Below are 21,186 nucleotides of genomic sequence, written 5' to 3' on the forward strand. Positions count from 1 at the left end.
CACAAATGTTCTTATTTTAAGGTTTTTATACACTAATGAAAATATACCTAATTATAATTATTATAATTATTAGTAATATTTATATTATATATAATATATTATATTCAATTTCTGCCAATAGATCCTGTTCAGATCTCCTCCAGTGTATGGCATGCCCACTGGACCTTTAACTAGCCAAGTCTGCTCTGAACTGGTGGTCATAACCAGCAAAGTAATCTTGCCTTTAGTCCATAAATTATAGCCAGCTATAGTAACAGTGTGAAATGCTTCTTTTTTAACGTATTTAAACAAGGTCAGGTGCGTTATCTCTCGCTTAGCTTCATGCTCTTACACGGTCCGAGGTTATTTAAAACATTTTTTATCTGTAACTGTAAACGAAGGCGGAAGTAAGGAGGCGCGAAGCCTCAAACGAAGGCGGAAGTGGAGGGGCGATTTCTCTCTCGCCCTCTTTGCTTCTCTTCGCATACCACGCGGAGGAAAAAAAAAATTCCCACAATGCTTTGTTCAGCATGGCAGCGCCCTGGTGTCGGCGTGTGTGTAAACAGTTGTAGCCAAGAGCAGAAACAGTTTGTAGTTTTATTAATGAGTCGTTTAAACCGCGCGGCCACCATTGGAATACAATTCATCTCTTTTCAACCGAGGAGGCAAAGATGAAGATTAAATCAAAGTCTTCGTATCACAAATCTGAGAACACCTACAGGGTGAGAGCACAGAACCTTACTACAGCATGATGCTAGTAGAGACAGAGGGCTAGAGTGGAGATAAAAACATATACTGATATTTTAGATGTAACGTTTGGAAGCAAATAGATAGATTCACTGTTAATTTGACCTGAGATAGTTTATGCTCATAAGTTATTGAATAGAAATCCCATTATTAAAGTCCCATTAGTACAGTATGAGGGTTCAGTGGGTTGTCTCCCAGCTGTAGCAGGTTATAAACCCTTCTCGTGTGTCTCTTTCAGTTTCTCACTTTTGCTGAGAGACTTGCCAATGTCAACATTGATGTCATCCACCGTATCGACAGGACTGGATCTTACGCAGAGGTTGGTACAGTCAGTGATCTTACATATTACATAATCTTCCTCTTATTTATACGTTGAGCTGTACCCAGTGTTTCCATGGTTTGCATCTGATTGGTAATGACTTTGTTTGGCTCCTCGTGCAGGAAGTAGAAACATACTTCTCTGAAGGACTGACAAAATGGAGAGACCTCAACTTGACGTTGCATTTTAGTAAGTGTAAACTATAAACGCATCATAAGCTGTAATATCACCTTGTAGTAAGACTTAACTACCATTAATCCTGCAGAAAGCGGCTGTGTGTTTGGAGCCAATGTTAAATGAGTTCCTTTCCTCCACAGCTACATTTCTGAAAGAGGTTTCCAACAAGAGCCAGTCCTTCAACATGCTGGTGTTCCATCAGACGTCCATAGTGGAGAGTCTGAAAACACACCTGGCTGTCAAGGACAGTCTGGCCTACCAGCCACTGCTGGAGTGAGTTGTCTTTAATTTTTTGCATGTGGCTTGTGTTTACCAGAGGAACAACATTGCTGATATACTAGCTGTAGAGTAAGTGTGACACATCCATGAACTCTCCTCTCTTTCTCCCTCCAGCCTGGTGGTGCAGCTGGCCAGAGACCTGCAGACTGACTTCTACCCCCATTTCCCTGACTTCTTCATCCTCATCACCTCGCTGCTGGACACCAAGGACACAGAGGTCCTGGAGTGGGCTTTCACCTGTCTCTCCTACCTCTACAAGTACCTGTGGAGGGTTATGGTGAAGGACATGAGCAACATCTACAGGTGAGAATCAGACTGTGGAGGTTTTACAGGTGAATGTGTTTTCCAATGTGGCGGATGGTATTACACGAACCCGTGGGTGTAAATGAACGCCTCTTTCCCCCACAGTTTGTACAGCACACTGTTGGCACACAAGAAAGAGCACATCCGCAAGTTTGCAGCCGAGAGCTTCTCGTTTTTGATGAGAAAGGTGAGTTGTTTGCATGTGCGCAGATGGCAAACATGAGCTTGTGCCCGGAAGTTCATAATACAACGATGTCTCATTGTACCACGCAGGTTCCTGATCTTGATGCCCTGCTCGGTCACGTGTTCTCAGATCTGCAGCAGCACCCCGACAAGGCAGAAGGAGCCGGTCAGCTGCTGTTTGAAATGTGCAAAGGAGTCAGAAACATGTTCCATTCTTGTGCTACAAAGGTGAGTTTATTTTCCAGAGAGTGTGCTTTTCTTTAGCACAAATACATTTTGTAAATGTAATTGAGTTGAAGACTAAACAGATTTACTCTTTCTCCTCACCCCTCTCTCCAGGCTCTCCCTGTAGCTTTACGTAAGCTGGGACCCGCAACAAACCCAGGAGTCTCTCTGCCTTGGGACACCGTCAAGGACGCTCTGGATCAGATGGCTCAGGCTGCAGCCGAGCACGTTGAAAGGGAACACTTCCTTGTTTTGTGGGAGTCCTTACAGGTAGGCGAGATGTCCAACTTGTTTAGTTTCAGTCAGAACATCCAAAACCTTTTTGCACTTTCCCCGCCTTGTGTCTGATGGTGGTGTGTCCCGTGTACAGGTCAGTGTGGTGGAGGTCCTGGGAGTCATGGAGGCGAAAGGAGAAGAGGCGGAGCAGGCTACAGAGCAGCTAGAGAGGCTGCTGTTCATTTTCCACACCCTGGTGTCCCACAGGGACGGAGCCAAGATCACCAAGCCAGAGGCTATCTGCCAGGTAAGAGGAGAACACTAAATTCCCTGTTGAGGTCCAGTGTGTGACATTTGGGAGTATCTATCGGAAGCTATGGAATATAATATTTATAGATATGTTTTAATTAGTTTATAGAATAATAAAGATAAGAATAGTTGTCAAAATGGCGTGTCAGTGTCAGTGTTTTCATTGTTATTATATTTTCTGCCTGCAGACGGTGTTGCGGCTGATTCAGAGCTCGTCTCTGTCGGCTTCTTGTTCCCGTCTGCTCCTCCAGATCATCTCCTCTTTGCTCCTCGGGGAGAACGTCGCCCTGCCCAAAGCACTCATCCAGGAGACGGTCCAGAAGGTGTGTGTTTTTTGCATTAAAGAGGAAGAACAAACGCATCTGTATATTTATGCATGTTTGTGCAGGGTGTATTTACGTGCCTCTCTGTCTTCTTCACAAGGTGTTTGGCAGCACAATAGGGCAAGATCTGATACTGGAGTTCACCAAGGAGATGTTCACCATGAAACAGTTTGAACAGGTGAGTCGCCGCTGCAGTGATACATCCAGTATTTTCTTCTGCTTCTGCTTGTGTCTCCTTCCTCTCTACAACTCCCTGACTCTGACTTTTCTCTCGCCCCCATTCCTCCAGCTCTTCCTCCCCAGCCTCTTGCGCTTCGCCGCCGGGTTGCTCAGCTGCGGCGACGCCCTGTCTCGCCACTGTGGCCTGGATGTGTTGGTCAGTCTGATCCTCGCCAAAGCCCCACCCCCCACAGACGGCTCCATGGCCTTTGAAACCTACCCACTGCTCTTCACCGGACAGACCACGGGGTGAGATGCTACTGTATACATGAATGCTTACATTTTACTGTGTTATTTTCAGGGAGGTAAACGTGTTTGTCTCCTCCAGCAGAGTGTTCAGCAGTAAGGAGGCCAGCAGCACATCATCAGAGCAGCCTGCAGTCCCAGAGCTGGTGCTGTCGCTGATCAAATTTCCTGATGAGCAGGACCAGCCCATCACCAACCTGTCACTGCCTTGGGCCGCCCTGGTGCTTCTGCCACACCTCAGGTAACACACACACACACTATACACTGTTACAGTACTCAGGGGCTAATACTGGTCATGAGTTTTCTTTTCAGAGGGATGTATTCCAGACAGGGAGAGTTGGGAAAGTTGATATATATACAATATAGAAAATCATAAATATATATGATATATTTTTTGTGGTTTAGAGTAGTTTGCCTCATTAAAAAAAATGTTAATAAAATGGGAATTAATATACGTTAAGTTTCTTATATGGAATGTCAGAGAAGAATAATGTGACATTGCAGCAGGAGCCTCGACTGTTACTGTGATCCTTGCCTTTGTTGTATTTATAATACTGATCTACTGTATTTACGTTTTTCAGGCCTATTGCTCCAACTAGTGTTGTTCCAGCTGTGACTGCTCTCTTAAACCACCTCCTGTGCGAGATTGAGACAGAGAAACTGGGAAAAGGTTGGGGATTTCTTAGGGTTTTGTTTTTGTTTATGTTAACACCATATGAAAAGTGTCAGAAACATAAATATATTCATAAATATTCATAGCAACAATGGTTGACTGAAGCCCTTTTGTCCCGCTTCACTTCTCCACCCTGCAGCTGGTCTGTTTGTAGGCAGACAGGCCCTGAGCTGCCTCCTCACTCTGGACGGCTCTACTGAGCTTCTCTCACTGATCACTGTGGACAAGATAAACGCCATCCTACGGTACTTCCGGCTATTTTTGTTGCTGAATGTAATGCTCCTCCATTTATCGCAGCAGATAGTGAACATCACTTCCACTAAAGGGTGCAAACTTGACCATTCTGATTACAGGAAGTTTCCCACCGACCTGTCTGCCCTGCTGCTAGGAGACCTGTACTACACCCGCCTGTCGCTCAGCGGGGTTTCAGAGCACCTATCCCACAGTGCATTGCTGGAGCTCTACCAGATACTGCATGTCAACCTCTCCTCCAACATCTCCAAGGTATGTCTGCAGCCACCTAAACGCACATTTAATCCAGAGTTTCACAGAATGTCTGACCTGAACTGTTTTCTCCCTCAGATCCGCCTGCTGACTCTGAGGATTCTCTCTCAATTTGAGGCAGAGCTCCCTCCACAGACCGAGGTACGACTGTCAGTCCAGATTCTCATTCTTAACGGTAAGAAACTATAAGCTTGTGTGCTCATTTGTGCGAGTGTGTGCCCCTTCTGTCCAGGGTGAGGAGAACGTGGAGGTGCAGCCGGTGTTTGCAGTTTGCCTGCAGGCTGAGCTGGTGCCGGCTTCAGTGCAGGACTACAGAGACAAGCTGCTCCACCTCCGGAAGCTGAGACACGACCTGGTGCAGCGCAGTCTGCCGCAGGGGCCGCCCAACACCTTCCAACAGGTACAGAGGAGGTTCTAGCAACACCATGATATGGATAATTTATTCTTGTGATGTGATTTTTGATATTATTGTCTGCAGTAGAGTTTTGAATGTATGAGATTTCTGGAGTTTAAAACTCACTTCTCATGCCACATTCTGTTGTGAAATAGTAGTAAGTGTATTGAAAGCTACGTAATCACGTCTCGCTTGTTTCCCTTCAGGTGCCTCTGCGCTACCTCATTGCAATGCTGTTCGTCAACTTCAAGCCACTGTGGGACGCAGTCATCGAACTGCTTGTGTGAGTAGAAAGAATCCTGCCTCCTGTAACGCAGCATGGATTGTTGGCGTTTTACTGTAGCTTTGAACACATTGGTTTTAAATGAGGAATGCTAACAATGCTAACCTGTCCGAATTGACTGAACAAATATTGCAAATATTGAACATGTTGAGGCGTCCGCTGATTACATTTAGCATTAAATGGGTCTCTTTCCTCTTCACAGGACTCATGCCAAAGGGATGGACAACAAGGACTTCTGGAAGGTCTACCATGAAAATCTAGAAATGGTGGCAGGGCTGGCTGGTAAGGGCTGAATACAATGCTGCAGGTTTCTGGTGCCGCATTTTTTTGTGTAAATTCTTTGTTTGGTGTCAGGTTTAACATGGTGCGACCCACAGCCATGGTGCTTCTGCTAAAAAAAACAACAAATCATGTTCATAGTATATTCATTTAGCAGCAAATGTATTGAACCACGAGGGGAAATGTGACTGAAGTCGATCTTCCTCTCTGCAGAGAAAGAATTGCTGGAGGATGGCGAGGATGATGAAGAGGGAGAGTCGGGGCTGGAGGGCGAACCGGGCTGCGATGTCATTGAAAGCGGGGACGTGGGGGTGCTGTTCCTAGAGCGGCTGAAGTTGACCTCTAACCCCAACGAGAGGACGGACTTCCCCAACTTCCGCAGCCTGCTGTGGCGCTCCATGGCCCAGTTTCCCGACAGAGTGGAACCACGCAGCCGGGAACTGAGCCCTCTGCTGCTCAGGTTCATCAGGTCAGTGTTTACAGTGCTTTTAGGTGGATTCAGGGAAATGTAACAGGTTGCCATCAGAGTGCAAGTACTATCTAGTCCTGATCGGGTTTTTTTTGTTGTTGCCAGGAATGAGTTTTACCCCGCCGACCTACTGGTGGCTCCCACTCAGGACTTGAGGAAGAGGAATGATGCTGCCCTGGAGGAGTCTGTGATGGCTGCGGAGGACGAAGAGGAGAAAGACGAGGAGAAGCAAGAGGAGGACGAGGAGGGAGGCAGACAGCAGAGAAAGGCACTTCCGAGGAGAGCCGCGGCCAAGTAAGACATCAGAATCACACACTGATTAACAGATATTACACAAATTGTGTGTGCGGTGTGGAGGGTTTAGTGGAATCTAGCGTGGTAGTTGCAGATCTCAACTCGCTCGCTTCACCCTCCCTTTTTTTTAAGGCTTTTTTTGAGATATATTAACATTACAAAACCCACATTTATTTATTTAACAAAAGCAGCCAACCTTATCTTCTGTTACACCTTGTCTAAACATAAGCAGTTGTTCAAGAGCTTTGCCCAAATAAATAGTAAGTTTAAATAAAGGTTTTGGTGGTTTCTTTGTATACTGCTGATACAGTCTGGAAGTATAATTGTGAATCCTATGTGGGAATTGTCTTTTTTCTCACAGACAGCTGATTACCCATCTGAAGGTATTCGCCAAATTCACCAACCCTCGCTCTCTGTACATGGAGAGCAGCCTCAGTGGGCTCTATAACCAGGTAATCCTAACACACACACATTTAGCCATGAATACCTTGGAGCTTTGATGTTTTAATATATAAAGGTTGAGTATTTTCCTAGGCACCTAACCAGTATGATATATTTCCTCTCTGTGTCTCCCTGTTTTCAGTTACTCTGCCATCAGGACCAGCAGATCCAGCGAGTGGCACTAGAATGTGTGTGTGCATACAAAGACCCCAACATAGTACCATACAGGTAAGGAATCTATCGTAACCACCCTAATTCATGGACAGGAAAACAAATGTACAGTAACATTTCTCCCCATTTCTTCTCTTCCCTCAATGGGCTCATTGTGAGTGTCCACGATAAGAATCAGAGCTCTCGTCCTCAACCCTCTGTGGTTACAGGCGGAGGAATGTTAACTTCCACCTCAGTGCTGACTCTGCCTGACATCATGCCCTCTACTGTCTGTTATCGGGCTATCCCTTTACCGTGCCTGCAGCCTACCTGCAGACAGATGTGTATTTCCTGGGAAGTTTTGCATTACAGATGATTGTGTGTGACTCTTTGTTCAGAATCAGGCTGCCACACTGACCTGGTTTCAGCACAGTGGCAGACAGCAGTAATATCTTAGAATGTACAACATGGCTTTTCACATTCAGTTTATATTGTTATTAACTGGTTATTAAATAGATATAGCATCATTCTGAGGCTACATTATGGGCAATTAGGAGTTTCTGGAGGAAATAAGTCGTACAAGACATTGAAGCACTACACGCTGCAGGGGTGATGCTCTGTGTCCCAGTGTTTGACCTTTGTTTTTGTTTTGTTTTCAGGGAGAATCTTGAGAAGCTACTGGATGACAAACACTTCAAAGAGGAGATTGTTCATTTCAACATCTCTGAGGAGACAGAAGTGGTTGATGCTTCACACAGAGCCAAACTCATCCCACTGCTCATGAGGTACTGTGTGTGTGTTTTCATTAGTTTTTGACTTTTGGGGAAAAAAATGTATTTTTGTTTGCAGCAAGGAGCTGAAAGTGTACTTCCCAAAATGTAAAACTTTGACTTGAATTAAGAACCACTTTTGGGAGTATTTTTATGGAACTATAAAACAAAAGCTGTGAGTTACATATTAGCTTATAAGACAGTTCATAGTTGAACTGCTTTTATCTGCTAGAAAGCAACAGCAGGCTTTTAAAAAATAGGAATGTGCTTTTATATACTCTGTGTCCCCAGCCAGTCTGTCTCCTACACTTCCATTGTTGACTTTTATTTTCTAATATTGGTTCTGCATTTCTTTCATCCAGTGGTTTGCATAGTCAGCCTTTTCCTCTGCTGCTGGCTGCTTGACGCCAACGTTTTCTACTCCTTTAGTCATCATTAATTAAATGATACAAACAATGAAAGATTACTTTTAATTATGGAAGTCATTTTTTACTACCTGATTTTTAATTACTTTGCCCCCTAAGCTCCCATTTTTGTGTCTGTGTTGTATAAAAATAGGAGGCCATTTTGTTTGTTTTTCTATCTTCCCAGTTGATAATATACCACAGCTTTACCAGAAGTAACCAACAATTTGATTTGATCTGTTTGCTGTTTCTGACACAGGATCCTGTTTGGCCGTCTGCGCAGTAAAGCAGGAAGCAAGTTTCAGGGGAAGGCGAGTGCCGCCTCCCGGTCCTCCATCATCCTGCGCTTCCTGGCAGGTTGCCAGGCGGAGGAGCTGGGAATATTCATCGACCTGCTGCTGGAGCCCGTCTGCCATTACAGCCAAGGTAAGGACGAGTCTGTGGTAGACAATCAAAGACACAAAGCTGCGTTTTTCTACCACAGACAAACAAACCTTGTTGAAGAAGCTATGGAAAAACCAACCAAAAATTGTCTGACTTTTAACCCTAGTCAACATAAGTTAAATTGAGTTTTTTTTGTGGGTATCTAAAACTGTGATTTTCAAATATTTGGTCAGCTTAAAAACTATTCTGTCTTTTTTGAATTAGTTCTTAAATGTGAGAAGAACATTTAATTTCATAAGATAAGATATTTTTGGCAGGTTTTGCTGATTTTAAACAATAATAAAGTTAAATATTTAATATTTGGGTTTTTTGGTGGTAACACAAAAAAAATAAACCATTTTTTTCATCTGGTAACCTGTGATGGGCATTTGTCTTTGTCTACAATTTTATAGACTGATAAATACATTTTATAGACTTCATCAGCAACCTACATGTACTGTACTCATGAACTAATGCTCCCCAAATGTCAGAAACAGCATTTTGACAGTAGAAGTTCTCGTGTCAATCTTCTCTTCGTCTGTTTCCCCAGGTTCCTGCCTGTCAGCGGTGGAAGGAGCGATAGCTGAGACAGACGTGGGCGCCGTCCTGCCGCTGGGCCGTCAGCACAGCCTGCTGAACATCATCAATGTGGTGATACAGAAACTGGGCCACCTCATCCACATCTACCTGCCTAAAGTGCTGCAGATTCTGCTGTGCATCACCGCCTCAGTGTCCATTGTCCTGGACAACAGGGACCAGGTAATCAGGATAGTGGTTGATAAGAATATTTGTTTCCTAAACAGATTTCTAATGATTACATTATTTTTCCAATGTTTACCCAATCAGGTTTGCCCTAAAATAGAAGGTGTCTTTGTGTCTTTGCATAATGTGTCTACAAGCCAGAGAAGCAGGCTTGTGTCTATTTCACATATTTGTAGGAAAACCTATATAACACCCCCCCCCATTGCTGCAAACCTAAAAGACGACTCTATGTCCCTGTTTTCTGCAGCTGCGTGCAGGTTGCATCAGTCCTCTGAAGAACCTGAGGCGACTTGGCATCCTGAGGATCCAGGACTTTTTTGACAGCTTCGACTCCTACAGCTTCACTGCAGACGAGCTGGACGCTGTATTTCAGGCTGTGGTCTGGCCTCAGGTACGTTTTGCAGACAACTTTTGTGTTTTCATTATGTTTATCTTATGTCCATAGATTTCTGGCTCACCTAAGAGTGTCTTTTTGTGCAGGTTTGTCGTCTCCCAACAGAGAGCCCTTACTCCCCCACCCCTCTGCTGAAACTCATCCATGTGTGGTGCAAAAATGCCAGGTTAGAGTCTGCCTTTCTCCTCCATCTGTCTTACTCCCATCACATTGCTCATCTGTCTACCAGGACATCTGTACGTAAGTTAATAGATTTTTTTTGTCCGCCCGCCTGTCAGGTACTTCCCCCTCTTGGCCAAGCAGAGGCCAGACCACCCGGAGTGCGATGTCCTCCTGAACGTCTTTGCCCTCCTCTCAGCCAAAAACGCTTCCCTAGTGACTATCGCCATGGTAATGGACATAGCAGAGTCCCTAGCAACCACTGCAGACTTTGTTGCCTCAGAGGCTGAGACCGAGCTGAGTGTCAACGGCTGTGTGTTCCCACAACCAAAAGAGGGCGCCCTTGTCACTGCAGGTTAGCAGAGTTAGCTTTTTACAAAATAATTTAAATATGGAGTGTTAAGTATTTTTCTCCAAATTCTTTGTCTGCAGTTTGCCTTCTTCATCTTCTAACTCCAGAGTCTGGAGAATTGCTGCCAAGTCAAGTGTGCATGTTGTTGTATTTCCCACAGACTCTTTAACTCAGGGCTCCAGACTGCTGCTGCCTCACATCTCCACCCTGCTGCAGTACCTCAGCGGAGTTGTACGCAACACTGACAGACTCAGGAAGAAGAAGTTCAGGCCACAAGTGGCCAAAGAGCTCAACATCCTCTCCAAGTTAGTGTTTTATTTTGATGAGAACATGCAGTGCACATTCAGTTTTTAAGCTTAACTGGATGTAAAATGTGTTTTTCTCGCTTATGAATGCACTTTTTGTCTCATCAAACACATTTTTAAATGTTTCTCTGTCAGGGTCAGTCGATTTGTGAGCGACAAGGAGCAGAGCTCTGTGCTTATCAGCCTGTTGCTGCCCTACCTCCAGAAAGCCCACAATCCTCAAGTAAGACTAATAACTTATTATGTGTCCATTTTCCAAAAAAATAAATAAATAAACTGGTCCAGATGAGATGAACCTAAATGAGTTGCATTTCCTAATGATCACATATTTGATGAAAATATGTAAATCTTTCTGCATTGAACAAAGCCTCCAAGGCTATGTGTAACATCTTTATCTACTACTAATCAAATAAGTTATGAATGGTGAACCAGCCATGCTCAAGGATTTTGGTTTTACAATTCTAGTAAAGAAGGTTGGGTTTCGAAATAACCAGAGAAGCACGTGTGCCTTTCGAGGCTTAACTCAGGGCTAATGCTGTTTGTGCCAAGTTACAAGTGTTCATACATCTTCATGCTGCCCATGAATGACCTTGCTGTGTGTTTATTTCAGGAGACAGAAATCGACATCCTGGCTACGGTGCAGAACCTGCTGCGGCAGTGTGTGCAGCCCTCGGCCTTCCTGCGACCGCTCAGCAAACTTTTCTCCATCATCCACAACAAGCTGCCCAGGCAGGCCCTCACTAATGTATTCCAGGTACAGCAGAGAACTGAAGAAAATATGTTTACAGATATTTTGTATTTGTAATCAGACACTGTACTCAACTGGTTGAATCTCACCTGTGGTAGCAGCCTGATCCATCCAGATACAGTAAGCAGAGTGATATATGTAGCTTCTAGCCTGTTCCCAGTGTGTGATATCGCTAAATATTCTGTAGCCAAAAGCAGTGACAGTGATCAGTTACAGCATGCCTTGATAGGCCCTGATACTGATCTTTGAGATCGGATCGGGACATCCTTATAAATGAGTCTTCCTCACTCTCAATCTGTGTGTGCTGCTCTGCTTTCAGACTCTGTCAGATCTGGAGCCTTCACTCTCGTACATCACTGATTTAGCAACAAAGGTAAGCTCATTCATTACATTGACATTAAATATACTATTATTATTATTTGCACATTTGCCTGGAACATCAGAGGTCATTTTCTTAAATCATGAATCTAACTCCTCTAGTGGGTCCCATCAACACTGGATTGATTCACAATGTTACTCATTACATCACTCATTGTTTCCTGCTCGCCCTCTCCAGCTTAACGCGTTCGACAGTCGACACTTGGATGAGGTCTACTTTGACGTGCGTCTGACGGCTTTCCAAGATGCCACCAGGCGAGTCAGAGACATGACGACTCTGGACCTGGACTACATCAGCACCATAATACACAACTGCTTCCATACCTATGAGGTACACACATAAATGATACAGATATACAGTCTAAACTAATAGCTATAGCCTAAAAAGATTTAATTTAAAGGTTTAATATCCTCCCTCCTTCTGGTGCAGATTGGTGACATGTCGCTGGCAGACAACGCCACCTTGTGTATGTCAGCAGTAATCACCCAGCTGGCAGCGGTCGGGCCCGGAGAACAGATCTACAAAGACATCATACAACACACCATCCTGGACGCTGTACACAAGGGGCTCCGCAGCAAGACAGAGGTAGTAACACACACTTCTCCTCCCATAAACTCGCTAGCTCAAGAGTAACTCACACACTCAAGAGTAACACTATGGAGATACAGAACCCCTACATTCACATTTCATCCTCTACTCTCCCAGAGTGTGCAGCATGACTACACCACCGTACTGGCCTGCCTGGTCAAGACCTTCCCCTTCAAGAAGGAGTTCAGAGATCTGGTACAGCTCACCAACTACAATGACCTCGAGTCTGACTTCTTTGAGCACATGAAGCACATCCAGGTAAGAGAGAAAACCATGAAACCCCATCCTTCTATCTACTTTCTTCCTTGTTTTATGTGTTGTAGCCCCCACAAACTGACATATGTGTGTTCAGATCCACCGTCGGGGTCGAGCCCTGAGGAAGCTGGCCAAGCAGCTGACCGAGGGCCAGGTGGTGATGACGGCTCGCTCTCTCCAGAACTACATCATGCCATACGCCATGACCGCCCTGCTAGACGAAAAGATGCTCAAGGTGACTTATGCACACGCAAACTTGCAGAACAATTTCATTCAAAACTATTTGTTTGTGTGTCTGACCTCCCCTCTCCTCACATACTGCAGCATGAGAACATGATATCAGCATCGGTGGAGGTGGTAGGTGCAGTGTGTCGCAGGCTCACCTGGTCCAAGTACCTCTACTACCTGAAACACTTCATCCACATCCTGCAGACGGCGCAGGCTGAGCAGAAACTGGCTGTCAGGTGGGGTTGTCTGTGTAGAAATCATCTTTTTTAAAACTGTTTTTAACCATTTCATTGCTTTTTAGTGAGCTTTTTTATTTTAATTCATGATACTTACTTAAGCCTGATTTGTTGAAACGTTTTGTAGACTCTATACTAAGAGACTCTCCTCCTTCTTTCCTTTTCTCTCTTGTGTTGCACCTCCCTAACTCCAGTTTGCTGGTCACAGTCCTGGAGTCTTTCCATTTTGACCATCAGACCCTCAGCAGAGAAATGGAGGCTGCCAAGGCCAGAGAGGGTAAGGGACCAATCACATTTCAAATTCTGTTTTTGTTTGGTCTTCTAAACTCTAATTGACTCTAATTGAGTCTCTTAACATTCTTTCAAACAACAAGATCTGATAAATGAGAAAACCTAATGTGTCTACTAAATAAACTAATAAAGTAACAAATCATATATACTCAAGCTCGCAGCATCGCAGTCGACGCAGAGGATGAAGAGCAACCTGCAGCCGACGAATCAGATGCAAGCGATGATGAGGAGGCAATGGAGGTAGACGGCAACACTGCTCCGTCTGACATTCCCATGGAAACGGACACCACCATTGGACAAAAGAATGCCGTCGCTAAGGAAGCAGCCACCACTGGAGTCCAGGGCCCAGCAGCTCCTCAACACACAGCGATAGCCAGCGGGCTGCCGCAGAGCACAGAGGAGCTGGAGTCTCTGATCAGCGCCATCCACAAGACTGTTAATAACAGCGTGCTGCCTCGCCTGCACAAGTGTCTCACTGCAAAGGTACAGTGCGCACACTCACACACATACAGTGTCAATCTGTTCTGAAAACCTGAAAACAGCAGTATAATAGTGGAAGTGTGTGTGTGTGTCTGTGTGTGTGGTCTAGGTAAAGCGTGATGAGGAGCACAAGGCTGTGAAGTCAAAGGACGTGAAGGAAGAGGAGGTGGCGAGGATACCGATAGCCTTCGCCATGGTCAAACTGATGCAGACTCTGCCTCCACACATCATGGAGGCCAACCTACCTGGGTATGTATCTGTGTATACGTTTACAGATACTTCACCGTCTTTGTACTTGTTTTGTGTCCTTTTTTATTTGGTTCGTTCTTATTATATAGCACAATTTTGTTCCCTTGTATGTTTATCAAGAGAATGATACTGAATTCTATGTTTGAGATCCTAACTTATATATGGATACGTACTTAAGATGTTGGTGTAATGTTACAACAAAATAAAATTGTTGCCATCCAGGATCCTGATCAAGGTGTGTGTGCACCTGAGGAACCGTTTCCAGGAGATCCGTGACGTGGCGAGAAATACTCTGGTGAAGATCATCGAGACTTTGGGCTACAAGTACCTGCAGTACTTGCTCAAAGAGATGGTGTCAGTCCTGGTCAAGGGCTACCAGGTAGGAGCGCACACACGGAGAACACACACTCATTTTTGCCTATTTGTGCAGGCTAAGGTTGGACAGTAATTCAACTTCAAAATCATTTATTGTCATAATTGATATCACAATAAAACGTTGTTGAGCTAATAAACAATGTGAAATGAATATATATATAAATATATATATATATATATATAAAGAATATTATCTTTAAGATCCTTAACAAAGTGAGAGATAAATGCTGAATATTTTACTGAATGGACAGTTTTATAAGTGGTTGTAGTGAAGAGATGTGTCAGCATTGTCCTAATCCTAATGTGTCTGCCTGTCTGTTTCTCTGTCCAGGTCCACGTGCTAACATTCACAGTGTACCAGTTGCTGACAGTCCTCAGTCCAACCCTGAAGAGTGGTGACCTGGACCCATGTATGAATATGCTCATCGATGTAAGAACATTTTACACCACAAACCCACATAGACTCCACTATGTCCAATGATAAAGATGGCCTAGCAATATTTACAGCCGTAGTGATAAGAACTACCATAGAGAATGAATGGAAAAGGTCCTTGTGCGATCACGAATGGGCCCCTGACAGCTCCTGGACCCCGGTGCACCATTGATATTTGCACCAGGGCTTTTACTTAGTGTTACCTTACTTAAATACAGTTTTGCATTACTTACGTATTTCAGTCATTCCATTTTTACTTCTACAAATCAAACATTTTGTTATATATTTTGCCCCTAACCTCCCCTCTTCCTCTCCTCCTTCCTGTTGGTCAGATCTTCAACAACGAGTTGTTTGGGGCTGTGGCTGAGGAGAAGGAGGTGAAGGGGATCGTCTCCAAGCTGATGGAGGCTCGACACAGCAAGAGCATGGACTCCTACCAGCTGCTGGCCCAGTTTTGCAGCAAGGAGAGCGTCACCAAGTTCATATTGCCACTGAAGGAGGTGACTTTGATTTTATCTATGGTTTTAAAAGACTCTAGATGTATTCAAACTCAAATAATAGTGCAAAGGGCATTTAAAAAGCCTTCAGTAGAATGATCACATGTCTTAGCGATGATGATGACAACAGGTTTTACAGGTCTTTCTTGCAATAACTGCCTACGGCTCTCTCTCACTGCTGTCTTTTTCTGTTGTGGGAAAAATAAACTCCATGTTGTTTTGTTAAAATGTATGCTATCCAAAATATACATAAATAATAATAATAATAATTACATGAATAAATAATATTGTTAATTACCATAAATAAGTAAAATGCGGTGTAAAAATGATCCTTGAATAAGTTGGTAACTACGAACTATACACACTGAGCTAAAGCTAGCTTTCAAAATTAAACTAACTACACCGTCCAGTGAATGTTAATCGTCCGTACAGTATGTACTGCTTACTGCTATAGAATCACTGTATAAACTTTGGAACAGCTCTGATAATTTAGCTAATGCTTCTTAGAGGTTCACAGACACCTTACTTAAATCTTCATTTTCAAATGCATCTCTTTTGTCTTCACCAAGGACAACACGTTTTTCTTTGAGTAGTCGACCGTAGCTAACATTACTAAGTACATGTAGTTTAAGATACGTTGTTGTGTAACACTTGACAGTTTTCCTCATTCTCATGCTAATTTGTCCTTCTTTCAGATCCTGGAGACCTCATCCAGTCTGAAGGTGTGCACCCGGGTGGGTGCTGTGCTGCGGCGACTGGTCCTGGGTCTGCTTGACAACGGAGGCATGACCTCCCAGGATATCTTACTGCTGTGCCACGGCCTGGTCAGCCAGAGCCTGCCGCTGCTCACCAAAAGAGACCGGTACACACACACACACACACACACAAGCTGACATCAATATACCGTATACCGTTTATTTCTAAATGTGTATGACACTGTATCTATGTGTGTTTGTAGAGAGAAAGCCTCAGCTAAGCCTCCCCCAGACCCCAGACTGCCCCCTCCCAGCTGCCTGCTCCTGCCTCCAACTCCAAAGAGAGGGGGTCAGAAAGCTCCGGTCAGCAGCCGAACCAACATGCACATCCTGGTGGACGCTGGCCTCAAGGTGCACATTGAAACACTCCTCAAGCAATAATCCGATATAATGTTTAATTATCAATTACATGCATAACATTTTCTGCATTGAGGTGTCTTATCCTTTCCTCTAATTAAAATAGATATTGCACATTTCCTTTACCTAGAGAAGTCAGGAATGCCTTGTTGAAATAGATTTGTGTGTGTAACAGTGTTTCTGAAGTGATCTGTTTATTTTCTCAGCTGCTCCACCTGAGTCTGAAGAAATCCAAAGTGACGTCGTCTGAGGCTTCGGCCCTGGAGATGCTGGATCCTTTCATACTGCTGCTGCTCGACTGCCTCAACTCCATGCACGTTAAGGTACTTGCATTTTATGTATACATGGGTACTTTTTATCACCCAACTTTGAGCGTCGGTCAATCAAATCCATTCTGATTCCTCAAATAAATAAAATGGAGATTAAAACTTGTACTCCACCCTCCCAGGTGATCACAGAGGCTCTGGTGGCGTTTACCTGGCTGCTGAAGTTCCCTCTGCCAGCGGTGGCGCAGAACGCCGACCAGCTGACCAAGGAGCTCTTTGTCCTGCTGAAGGATTACTCCAAGGCCGGAGCCGCCCGCGGGGAGAACTACCACCTGGTCCAGAACTGCTTCAAGGTACCACAAACAATAAATATACATATATGCACACACCTGAAGATAAAGGATAATACCATGTGTCAGTTAATAGTTAGAGGAAATTTAATCAGTTATTTTTTAAGAAATTACATTATGAAAAGTCATGCAAATGTCTTGGGCCTCAGTTGGTGGTGGTTGATGTTCATTCTGTGTCTCTGTCTCTCAGGCCATCACCATACTGGTAAAGAATGTGAAAAGCAACAACATCTCAGAGACACAACTGCAGGTGCTGCTTGGATATGCAGAGGAGGACATTTACGACCAGTCTCGCCAGGCCACCGCCTTCGGCCTGCTAAAGGTAACCAGTCAGATGTTGGCTGTTTGTGGTGCAGTGCAGGACTAATCCAAAGCTTAATGGCAAATTCTTTCAAGGAAAAAAAAACTGCCCCCTTAAGCTACAGTATGTTTACATGCGTATCTGTCTCCTCCAGGCAATTCTGTCCAGGAAGCTCATTGTTCCAGAGATGGAGGAGGTGTTGAAAAAAGTGGCCAAGCTGTCTGTCACCGGCAGCAACGCTATGATCAGAATCCACTGCCGACAGGTACTCACACATACAGAAAAACGGTCCGCATTTTTCCTCTCTGCTGAACACTGAATGACACAAAAAAAAAAAAAAAATCTTGTGCTTAGCCAGGGTTGATGCTTTGTGTTTTGCAGATCTATCTGAAATACCTGCTGGACTACCCACTGGGGAGGAAGCTGAGAGAGCACCTGGACTTTGTGGTGTCCCAGCTGCACTACGAGCACGATACAGGCAGGGAGTCCGTGCTGGAGATGCTGGCCTACATCTTCCAGACGTTCCCTCAGGTGAGCAGAGTTTTCTCACAACTTCACCAATGCTAGTTGTTGTTTTGGCATGCATTATCATGGCCCCTCAGGATAGTCACACCAGATTGTTTTTCCACTCAGAACCTACTGTTGCAGCACAGTGGCCTGTTCTTCGCCCCACTGGCCCTGGTTGTGGTCAACGATGACTCAGCGCGCTGTAAGAAGATGGCCGCCATGGCCATCAAGGCCCTGCTGACCCAGCTGGACCTGAACCACCAGAACACCCTGTTCTCCCTCGTCAACACCTGGCTGAATGCAGAAAAGGTACGCACACATTTCTAGGGCAACGATTTTACCCAAAAAGTGAATTCTGAACAGCTGGTTTTTGTAATTGAGATTAAAGTTTTTAGTATTTTGTGTACTTGTGTGTGTTGTACAGTTCTGGTGACTTTGGTATGTTCTAATTTCAACCTCTGACCTTTCCCCTCTGCGCTTCCAGGCAAGTCTGCAGCGTCTCGGGGCTCAGATCTGTGGTCTGTTCGTGGAGGTGGAGGATGAGAAGTTCGCCCGCCGCCTAGACGATCTGCTGCCTCTGCTGGAGAAAGAGATAAACCCTGACAACTATGAGGATGTGAGGAGACACATTTGGCCTTTTGGCCACAAGATTGAAACCTTAGGGAAAGAAAGCATCTTAACTCTGTCTTTTCTTTCAGATCGAGGAGGAGCAGGATGAAAAAGGAGCAGACAGGCTGTTGTATAGTTTCCTGACTCTCATCACCAAATTGAGCAAACACTGCGGCCTGCTGGAGCTCCACAAGCCTCACGACACACTCTATAATATCTGGGGTAAAGGGCTGACACACACTTCCTCTCCATCACTTACACACACACACATTCCACACACACTCACTGAATTTATTCCTTTACATGTGCTCCTGCAGGTCACATTGAAGCCCACCTGCGGTACCCTCACTGCTGGGTGTGGCTGACTGCCTCGCAGCTTTTTGGTCAGCTGTTTGCAGCCCATCAGGCGGAGCAGCTGGTCGCTGTTTGGAGAGGAGAAGGAGGAGGAGGAGACGGGTCGCCACAGTCGACGGCCACAGACTTCATCACCAACAACCTGGACAAGAAGGTGAGGCCAGGGACAACTTTTCCTGCAGCGATGTCATTTCTCCATCTTGTTCTGACTGAATTTTCTTTTTTTGGCCTTCTTTATGACATTTAGATGAGAGAGCTGGCGTTATCTTTCTGCCATCAGCTACAATCAAAGTTCCTCGACACGGCATCAGGAGAGCAGGTGCCCATACTCACTAACACATTTCAGTCTAAGCCAAACTTAAATCACATATGAGATTTATTGACAGGCATGTCCCGCTCCGCCCGCAGGTGATCAAGAACCTGCTGTTCGTCGGCAAGGTGATCTACCTAATTTCCCCCGAGTCTGATGTCCCTTCCCCTGAAGAGGAAGTGAAAGAGGAGGAGGAGCAGAGGGAGAACGGAGATGAAGAGGACGAAAATGGAGAGGAGAGGGAAGAAAAAGAAAAGGAAGAGGAGGAGGAGGAGGAAGAAGAGGAAGATGACAAGGATGATCGGCCTCCTTCCCTGCTGTGGTTGATGAAGAAGCTGTCGCTGATGGCCAAGAGAGAGGCAGCATTCTCCCCCAAAGTTCCCCTGAAGGTACACATAGAAACTAGGAGTTATATGTTCAGCAGTATCTTATCCAGACACTCTCTCCGCCGACTGTAAACAAAAGAGCATGACCTCTTAAAGTCTAATCTCAAGGCAGGGTGCCAAAAATGTATTCATCACAGATCAAAGTTAGTGACTAACTGGTGAATGTTGTGGAGCAATTAGCAGCAACAGAAACCCTCAGGAGGTCGTGGAGACTGAAACAGAGCTATAAGGAGTCGAAATATTGACTTGAATGAATGCTAATGGTGTTCCAGATCATCTGTATGTGTAAATAGACAAGCAAAGCAAGAGAGAGCATGTCAGTGTTGTGTTCACAACAAAAACTCCATTTAGGGTTAAAGAATAACGTAAGACCAAGCTGAAAGCGTCGATGCTGGCTTCTTTTGTCAAAACTCACATTTCTAAGTCAGCCTTTGTCAGTTAGAAAAGATATTTTCGTTTTCTTCACCTCCGCAGAGAACATGTGTGTTTAAGTTCCTGGGAGCGATAGCCATGGACCTGGGGAAGGAACGACTCGGCCCCTATCTGACCACTATCATCATCCCTCTGTACAGGGAGCTGGACAGCACCTATGCAGACCAAGGTAACTGCTCTTAACCTACCTTGTGGGAAAATGGCTGAACAGTGAAAAAAAACCCTGAGACTTCCTACAAAAATTGATATTGATTCCACTGAGCCCCGCTCTGTCTTTATCCAGATCCCACACTGAAGAATCTGGCCCAGGAGCTGATCGAGCTGCTGAAGAGACAAGTGGGTCTGGAGAAATTCTCTCTGGCCTTCTCTGCTGTACAGAAGGAGTTTTCACAGAGGCGAGCGGCCCGCAAACGACACAGAGCTATGCAGGTATGATGGACACCAAACCGCATACACAATCAAGAGCAACTTATTCCTACCATTCAATTTACGTTTGTCTGTTTTCCCAGGCGGTGGCTAACCCGGACATCGCAGCCAAGAAGAAACTCAAGAAGCACAAGAACAAAATTGAAGCCAAGAAGAGGAAGATCGAGTTCCTCCGGCCCGGATATAAGGCCAAGAAGCATCGGAGCCATGCGCTTAAAGACCTGGCCATGGTGCAGTGAGCCACATGGGTGGCTACACCTGATTATTAGGACGTTATGTGTGAATGAAAGCTGGCCAGGTGCCCAATGGAAGTGGATGGGTTGGATTTCATGGGCAGGTACTAGTTGGACATGTCCAGGATCTTGTGGGCTAACTGGCTGCAGACTCCACAAGTCACACTTCATGTTACATAATGACTATCATACATATTGTAACTATTTTGTCAGTTGACAAAGCAAACATCATGTTGGGCCAGGAGAGAGTTTCTTCCTGGAATATGAGCTGATCTGTCTCTTCTGTTAGGCATCCAACATCGTTGTGTGTGTTTAAAGTAATGAGAATCATGTAACAGCCTGATTCTCAGCAGGATGTCTCTGTATCACTAATAACATCAGTTCATAAGAATTGAAGAATTATTTTCCTGCTGTGAACAAAGTGTAGAATTGTCTTCAGATTTATATCCCGTGCAGTTACATGTACAAGTTTTTGTAATTAAAAAAAGATCTGACATTTTTACAACTCATCCATCTTCTGGTATCACAATTTGAAAATCAAACAGCCTTAACACAACCTG

The 21,186-nt window shown here is 44.8% G+C and overlaps 1 protein-coding gene across 2 annotated transcripts; it reads left to right on the forward strand.

Annotated features, from left to right (window-relative positions):
- The first annotated feature begins 514 nt into the window (after positions 1-514).
- Positions 515-21,135, forward strand: utp20 (UTP20 small subunit processome component). Of its 2 annotated transcripts, none has more exons than XM_051392004.1 (61): positions 515-701; positions 965-1,045; positions 1,168-1,234; positions 1,363-1,495; positions 1,616-1,804; positions 1,910-1,991; positions 2,078-2,215; positions 2,327-2,482; positions 2,583-2,735; positions 2,926-3,060; positions 3,161-3,238; positions 3,350-3,528; positions 3,608-3,766; positions 4,107-4,195; positions 4,338-4,443; positions 4,552-4,702; positions 4,781-4,843; positions 4,935-5,102; positions 5,303-5,379; positions 5,582-5,661; positions 5,872-6,127; positions 6,233-6,421; positions 6,783-6,873; positions 7,005-7,090; positions 7,672-7,797; positions 8,446-8,612; positions 9,160-9,368; positions 9,619-9,762; positions 9,852-9,931; positions 10,044-10,279; positions 10,437-10,581; positions 10,717-10,804; positions 11,192-11,335; positions 11,649-11,702; positions 11,886-12,038; positions 12,138-12,293; positions 12,414-12,554; positions 12,649-12,786; positions 12,876-13,015; positions 13,210-13,292; positions 13,461-13,789; positions 13,896-14,035; positions 14,258-14,414; positions 14,742-14,840; positions 15,176-15,343; positions 16,036-16,202; positions 16,299-16,446; positions 16,659-16,775; positions 16,901-17,071; positions 17,259-17,390; positions 17,524-17,634; positions 17,751-17,900; positions 18,003-18,185; positions 18,361-18,492; positions 18,575-18,707; positions 18,803-18,993; positions 19,087-19,158; positions 19,248-19,538; positions 20,010-20,136; positions 20,251-20,396; positions 20,477-21,135. In XM_051392004.1, exons 1-61 carry the CDS (start codon positions 651-653, stop codon positions 20,630-20,632), a joined length of 8,481 nt encoding a protein of 2,826 aa, XP_051247964.1. In that variant the 5' UTR covers positions 515-650; the 3' UTR covers positions 20,633-21,135. The 2 variants fall into 2 exon arrangements, with proteins under 2 accessions (XP_051247964.1, XP_051247965.1); XM_051392005.1 differs by having other exon boundaries at positions 3,611-3,766.
- The last annotated feature ends 51 nt before the right edge of the window (positions 21,136-21,186 follow it).

This window comes from Dicentrarchus labrax, unplaced genomic scaffold, assembly GCF_905237075.1.
Source record: "Dicentrarchus labrax unplaced genomic scaffold, dlabrax2021, whole genome shotgun sequence".
Taxonomy (NCBI): Eukaryota; Metazoa; Chordata; class Actinopteri; family Moronidae; genus Dicentrarchus; species Dicentrarchus labrax.

What these genes read in the sequence shown, in the direction of transcription:
- utp20 (XM_051392004.1), top strand. Translation starts at nt 651, where the DNA reads ATGAAGATTAAATCAAAGTCTTCGTATCACAAATCTGAGAACACCTAC. An exon ending in GACATGAGCAACATCTACAG is followed by an intron (nt 1,805 to 1,909) that starts GTGAGAATCAGA and finishes TTTCCCCCACAG; the next exon opens with TTTGTACAGCACACTGTTGG. An exon ending in GAGCAGAAACTGGCTGTCAG is followed by an intron (nt 13,016 to 13,209) that starts GTGGGGTTGTCT and finishes CCCTAACTCCAG; the next exon opens with TTTGCTGGTCACAGTCCTGG.